At 35.8% G+C, this 7,965-nt stretch overlaps 1 protein-coding gene across 1 annotated transcript; it reads right to left on the reverse strand.

Moving 5' to 3' along the window:
* Positions 1–440: 440 nt before the first annotated feature.
* On the reverse strand, positions 441–7,567 carry LOC106756205 (protein STRUBBELIG-RECEPTOR FAMILY 3-like). Its single transcript, XM_014638519.2, is given in 18 exon segments — positions 441–1,033; positions 1,135–1,291; positions 1,374–1,510; positions 1,694–1,832; positions 2,396–2,667; positions 3,197–3,427; positions 3,429–3,685; positions 3,801–4,219; positions 4,796–4,861; positions 5,021–5,086; positions 5,167–5,238; positions 5,331–5,402; positions 5,481–5,552; positions 5,629–5,694; positions 5,878–5,949; positions 6,051–6,180; positions 6,735–6,993; positions 7,408–7,567. Coding segments are annotated over 17 exon segments (2,448 nt in total). The 5' UTR covers positions 6,856–6,993; positions 7,408–7,567; the 3' UTR covers positions 441–934.
* Positions 7,568–7,965: the final 398 nt, after the last annotated feature.

Genomic DNA, 7,965 nt, shown 5'->3' on the forward strand with positions numbered 1-7,965 from the left:
TTAATAAATTATAAGTATTTTAATAATTTAAAGAAAAGGAAATATAGCACTATGAAGACGAGGATGACACAGATATGAACATTCATATCTTCATCCCATACCTAATCGAAAAAGTCTGAGTATTATCCAAACTAAATCAATACGGAGATTTTTTATTCAAAACAAAGACGGTTCAAATAATATCCACAAAATGGGTTTATTTGTCATCCTTCCTCTAATACTCTAATAGAAAAATACAGAACTCAAGGCTTTAAACTTACGAACTTCTTAACTTGTATATATAATCCCTGAAATATCCTAAGGATAATCTAAGAAATATAATTCAAAGAACATATAAACAATTATTTTGCACTTAAAATTAATAAATTCTGATCTTTCAAAGAGAAAAAGTAACCATTCACTCTATCTAAAGACAATGATAATAAACAATAGATCAAACGGGCACAGCACAAGTAAACAATAGATATAATTTTTAAGTGTACAAAAAAACAATAAATATCAAGTTACAATGCGTATCTATGATTTGGTACAAATGATCGACAAATTTTTATTGTGAAGGATAAACCTAAAAAGCACATGGATGCCATCACGAAATTACATCACTATCAAGAATTTGGAAATAATTATCAAAACAAATGGGTTAGTTAGCACACCTCTACAATACTAACATGGCAGTAGTCTAATCAACTATGAAATTATGAGATACGATGGCTACAGATACAAGTGTTGATCACAACAATTCAATTCTCTTATGTTGATAGGACAAAATCTCCTGGTAGAACTTGACATTGAATGTTGAATAGGTTAGTAGGAAATAATGAAGCATGGAGACAACTAATTGGGCTCCCATGACATGAAATCTCTACTAGTTGAAACTCATCAAGTGATTCTGTGCACATTAGGAGTAATTCACAAACAAATGTCATCACCATTCTCATTTTTCATTTGATTCACCTAGCTGAGACTCCTTCTTTATCATATTTAGTAAGTATAAGACAACCTCGGACATTGCTGGCCTAAATTCAGGCTCGGACTGCATTACATACATTCAAGGAAAAACAATTAATTCCATAAAGATGAAATAAATTAGCTAATAATAACTGGAACTTGAAGTTCATGCAGATAAAGGATCACCTGAAGGCATCTAGAGATAATGTCTGCAAAATTTGACAATGATTTTGCTGGGTAATTTCCATTCAAAGCAGGGTCAACCATGTTCGTTAAGGCTTCAATATCATGAAGTTGGGGAACTGCCCATCTGGCCAGAAACTGCTCACCCCGGGGACGTGTCCTGTGGAGGATGTTCCAAATAATAACTGAATAAGTTAAACATATGACTGAAGTACTTTGGTTATGATTTTGTCCATTCTAACCTGTCGTGGGACTGACGGCCAGTCAAAAGTTCTAACATGATCACTCCAAAGCTGTACACATCACTTTGGTATGTGTATATTCCAGACTCAAATTCAGGAGCTCCATATCCATAAGCAGTTAACAGGTTCCCCGAGAGCTAACAATACACAGAATATGAACAGACTTATATCATGCAAACTGCATTGACATGCTTATTTAATGACAAGCTATTTAAGGAGAAATCTTCCTTCAGTAGCATGGAGGACATCAAACCAGTAAAATGTTTATCATGTCCCTCGTTATGTTGAAAAAACTTTTTCAATATCAAATGCTATCTTACCTGACTGACTGATCCTGAAGCTATTAATGGAGCTAAACCACAATCAGAGACCCGCACGGATAGATCATCATCAAGCAGAATATTGGCAGACTTCAAATTTCTATGTACTACAGGAGGCTGACATAGCTCATGCAGATATCTTGTTGAAGGACAAGAGAAATATTACATTGAGAACATCAAATTTTGTATCATAAAACATATTAAAAGTTAAAAAAATAAGTTCACACCACACAACATCCAAATACGTTTTTCCATAAATTATAGAAAATCCTATAGCTCTCTAAAGAAACTGAATACGAGATTTCTTAGTTTAACAAACAATGATTTGGTCAGCTACAACATCTTATGATTTTGGCTTCAGTTGGCTCTTCAAATTGTGTTTAACTATTTATTCTCTTTCTCTATCATACAAAGAACAGAGCCTAATGTTTGTTGAGAAACTGTAAGATCCACATCGAGAAGCACTGAGATTTGATGGTAAGCATGAGTTTTATCGACTTGCACTTCAGAAAGTTCTGGTAAGGTTCAAACATACTTATCTCTTTAATGATCAAGCTTTTGTAAAATTACTTTCATCTTTAAATGATTCAACGAGGACAATTGAAATATAACAAGAATCTGCAAACAAAAACCTTTGAACCTAAGCTAAAATAACAAGCTTGAGCAAATTTGTTTCTTCATGATAATAGCTACTTGACTTACTCTAAGGCTCTGGCTGCCCCAAGAGCTATTCGAATTCTAGTATTCCATGAGAGTGTGGTTTTGAAGTCATCGTCTGAGTGGAGTGCATCATACAGTGACCCATTACTGCAGTACTCATATATAAGAAGCCTCTGACCATGCTCGGAACAGTATCCGACAAGCTCAACAACATTTGCATGCCTTATTCTGTCAATACTATTGATCAATTCAAGAAATTCATCATCCTTCTGGTTTTCCGAAGCTCTCTTATCCAGTTTCTTTACAGCAAGAAACTAACAATTTATAAAGAAAGTCAAGCGTCAGATATGAATCCAATATTTTAGTAACAGTAAGGAAAGCAGAGAGACTAGAATCAAAATGTGATCCACAGATATCAGTGGTTAAAACTTTGATAGATAAATATATGCAGAAACAAGCAATTGCGTTAGCAAGAGAGAGAGCCATCAATACATATACCGCAATTGCATCTCCGGGAAGGGTAGTGCTTGTATAAGATTTTCAAAATAAGAAAGTTCAAATGTGTAAAATTCACATTACCATGCAAGAATAACCATCAGAAAATAAACCACAAACAGCATTGATAAAAAATAGCATACTACACTATATTTTGAACCCAGGCTAGATATGTTGAAACAAGAACAAACACGAAGACAACGTCTGTTCAACTACAAATACATTCGAGAGACTGCTACTGAAAAGGACAAAGTATCAATAAGATAACCGTAGCCATTATTGCAAATTCAAGGGCGATAAAAGTTAAGACATGACATACTCAATGTAATTGATATTCAGCAATGCTACCTTGCCATTAGGAAGCTCGGCTCTATACACATTACCAAGCATGCCTCCTCCTATAAGATTTTCTTGAGAAAAGCTATTTGTATACTGTTGAAGGGATGCAATACCAAAAAACTTCGCAAAAGTCGGAGGAACTGCACTCTTTTTGTGCGTAGTGACGTTAGTTGCTCTGCGGGATGTGGCTGGCTCAACAGTCACCTTCTCAGTAGTAGGAGGGGGGGGGGGGGGGGGGGGGNGGGGGNGGNGGGGGAGGAGGCATTGAATATACTTCTAGTGTACTAATATCTATCTCATGATCTCTTGGCTTTGGTATTGTTGCCATTCTTTGCACATCATTCTCTTGCTTACTCCGTGGATTTGGATGTGGATTTGGAATAGCCGAGACTGTCCTGATCTCTGCCTGACGACCTTCGTTTTGCCTTGGATTAGCCCAGGCTATCCTATTCTCTGCCTGATGGTCCTCTTTTGGCCTTGGAACATCCCCTACTGGTACTGATTTAATAAATTATAATTGTTTAAAAATAAAAGGTTTAAATTGGATAATCATTCCAATGAGTAATTAAATGTTAGATAAAAAGAAACTGAAGAAATGGATATATTTGTTTACCTTTTTCCATTTGACTAGGTGGTTGGACTGAACTCCCGTTATCCCTGGTCATTTCCCTTTCAGCCCCATACGCACCAATTTGATGTTTGGACCTTCTGCCATCCCGTTCTCTTCTGCTGCATCTTGGAATAAAGAGAACGAATCCTAGTAACAAAATAATGAATCCTAACACACTACCAATAGATATCCAAACCACCTTTTTTGTGGAATTTTTGGATTTCCCAGTGTGCGATTCATTTGCTGCAGCTGGTCCATCGGCCTGTTTAGTAGGTACGCGGCCAGAAGATGGTGGTGACCCAGAGGTGGGAGTTCCCGGTGGTGCCCCAGAAATGGGAGTTCCTGGTGGTGCTATTGCTGGGGAGCGAGGTGAAGAAGCTGGAGGTGTTGTACCATTAACATTAAATGGGTTTCCAGCTTGCCTAAATAACAAATATCATCTTTAAAAACTAAAGCTACAAAATAACTATATATACTTCAAAATCCAAATTTTGAGGGGACCAAAATCAATAATTATAGAATAAATTTCAATCAAGAAATAAACAACTCACAATAGTCAAAGAAAAAATACCAAGCTACAGGATAGCCAGATATGATAAACCAAAACAAAACGTTAAGTCCTGCTATTGCTAACCGCCCAGTATTACTTTCAGTACAACTTAAACACTCACATCTTATGTCATTTAACTAATCCAGAATCACAAACAGTATACCCCACACAAGTTAATGCCCTCACAAATAACCACTCTGAATGCAACACAAGTGCGTCTTATTTAATGCACAGTAACTATTACAAATTGGAGATGGTGTGTAATATTGACTCTTGAGACTAATCATAAATAATGTGTTTACTTTTCCTGGCTACTTTTAACTAGAGAAAAGGCAAGCTGAACCACCTACTTCCATGTTCATCTTCCCATTTACTAATTCAAGGTATCATCCCATTTAACCATAAAAAAGCAAAATACATAAAGTTCTTGATTTTTTAAGACTTTCACCTGAAGGCTGGGATGCTCAGCAACTTTGGTGGTATTGGGCCAGCAAACTGGTTGTTCTCAATATTCCTGCTCAAAAAGGGCAGAAAATCATAAATTTCAGAGAACAAGTAGTACTAAAATCAGAAAGATAGCACCCAACCCTATACACAGTTTAAAAGAAATCAAATCCAAAATTAAAACAATTTTATAAACTAACATAGCAAGAGACATGGTTAAGAGAAATACAAATCTTTCAGAGGAAGGTCTTGTAAGACATCAAGTGTCCCAGACAATTGGTTGTTTTGTAAGCGTCTGCCAACAAGGAAATAGTGAGCTTGCTTGGAGCAAAAAATAGAAGGTCATAATATGAAACGCTAAGACAAAATACTAACAGGGTGGTCAGAGATGACAAGTTATCCATAGAAGAAGGCAATGCTCCACTCAAATTATTATGCGATAAATCACTGCACAATAGGTAATGCCTTAATCAAGTATTTTAATGTATAAGGAAGCGGAGAATCTTCATCCAAAAGAGCTAAATGAAATGGGATCATACAGATTGATCAATTGCGTAAGTGACTGAAAAGCATCCGGTAATTCGCCAGTTAAGAAATTGTTGTTAAGAGACCTGAAAAGAGATAACTCAATATAATTTGGATGAACTTGCATAAAATTTAATATAAAACAGGAGAAGCAACAAACTCACATGTCTGTCAGTCCAGCCAGAGTGGATAAAGTGGTTGGAATACTTCCAGTAAACTGATTGGCTGAAAGAAAACTGAAAATACAACCCATCAAGTCTTTTTGCACAAATTGTTGGGAATAGCTAGTATCAGAGTCTGGTTATTACATACAAGTTTTTCATGGTAACTGGCAAACTAGATGGAATATTTCCTCCAATGTTGTTGTTGCTTAGATCACTACCTCCAAAATACATAGCAAACAGTAAAGAGGATGCAGAAGAAATTTATATGTACTATAAGAAGAATGACCACAAAAATACATGAGCATGGAAAAAGCAATAGATGCGTAAACATGTCCATATTTATGCATAGATGTATGAGCACACAGATAAATGAAGAAAGAGAGACAGAGATGTTTACATTACTGAGATTGAAACAAAAGTTGACAGTTTATCTCCCAGTTCTCCTCCCAAATTTGCACCATTTAGAACTCTGTCATAAATAAGAAAATAATAAAACTTGTGATTATCTATTTTGTTCAGATGCTAATCAACAAATCAACATGAAGCCAAAGGGATAACAATATAACATACATTTTTTGTATGAATGACCCATTACACAGAATGCCTTGCCACCCTTCTCCACATGGATCTCCTCCACTAGCAACCCACCCAGGAAGAACAGGGGATCCCAGTGAAACATATAAGCTATTAATTGCAGCAACTGATACAATCAGAAAACTTTAGAACTCCTAAAGACTTCAGATGTATGAAATGAAAAATCAAGAATATGTTGAAGCAGTAATTCATAAATATTCTGGTTGGCTACACGAATCACACTTCACCATTCAGCTCATTTAAAGATGAACGGACCAATTATTAAACATTAATATTAAAACCATCGTGTTAATTATTAAACACAATGCTAATTATTAAACATTAAATCAGGGACATTCAAACATAGCAATTAACTATAGACTGAATAAGCACGGGAACACAAAGTGTAATAACTTCAGTTTTAAAGGGGAAGAAGGATATCAACCCCAAAACATCATCTAAGAACACATGAAATCCAATTTGATCGCCAGCAGATAGCAGAGAAGCAGATAGACTTCAACCATCATTGAGAAAAACACAATATTAGAAACAAAGAACTCCCAGAAGTCTGCACTATCAACGGTCCACTACACCAGTGTGACCACCGAATCTACAGTCATTCAATGGGGAGACCACGCAAAATGCCAAATCTCAAGATGCCAAAAGAGTAAGAATCCTTACCATCAGTGGGATCGGTGATGGCACAAGAAGTGTGAATTATGCAGATCAACAAAATTCCCAACAGAACTTGTCCACAGATCTTTACTCTCTGGCACTCCGAAGCAGATCTCTTCCAATCCATTGATCTTCACCACACCCTTAATCTTCAGCACACTCCTCTCAGTGAACCCAATCACAGAACCATCCTCTTAACTGAAGAAGAACTCGGTCAACTCCCTCGAAGCTATTATCAGCACTTCAACAAATCCAAAAATCAAACCTACCAAAAAAGTCCACACCGCATCCATTCACGCCGTAAATAAGCAAAACACAGCCCGAGATCAAAACAAACAAAAAAATGCATACTTTGACACCAAGCATTAAACATGAAACAAAAAATAAAACCTGTCAAATAAATAAAATAACGAATGAGGCAAACTCAGTAGTAAAAAATAAATAAATGAAGAGCAAAACAAGGTTGGCAAATGCAGAGAATTTGTTCTGAGATTGTGCTATAAGGAGTAGTTACAATTGTTGGAGAAGTGGTGAAGAGAAACAAACTTGGCGTGTAAGAGTGATGAAAAGGAAGGGAACGTAAGCACACACAAGGCATTGCATCAAAAAGGGGAAATTGGCGTATAATAATAAACTGATAATTATTGTTAAGTAGTTGAAACTTGCGTAAAACCCTAACCTTTGTAAAAGAAGGAGCTGGGAACAAGGAAAAAGGCAAAGGCAAATTTGGAAAGGTACAATGACGAAGCTAAGAGGTTGCTCTGAAACTCTCTCTCTCTCTTCTCTGTCTCACTGTTCTGTTTTTCTCACTTCCATAAAACAAAGGAAAAGGTTGTGTTAGAAATGAAGTCAAGCCATATATATCCACTCTGTAAAGTTTTCAGAATGCCAGTTATCTTTCCACGCTCCATGGTCGGCGCGTGTACTTTATTTTCTCTGGAAAATTAAAATTTAAGATTATTGTAATTTCAATCTTCATTTCTTGCAAAAACCATGGAATCTATCAATTCTTTTGAAGAAAAGCTAATTTGATTCCAACCTTTTTATCTGCTTTGAAAGACCAGAGTCAGCATATATTCTCCCAATAAAATAAAATAAATTATTATCACAATTATAAATATCTTTTAATTATTGTTGCTCCCAAGACAAATCATTTTTTATTATAATTTATGTGTAACAAAGTTTGTTTAAAATATCTAATTCAGCTCTTGAAAACAATTTATTTAATTCAATGATG

Source organism: Vigna radiata, chromosome 2 (genome assembly GCF_000741045.1).
Source record: "Vigna radiata var. radiata cultivar VC1973A chromosome 2, Vradiata_ver6, whole genome shotgun sequence".
Lineage (NCBI taxonomy): Eukaryota > Viridiplantae > Streptophyta > Magnoliopsida > Fabales > Fabaceae > Vigna > Vigna radiata.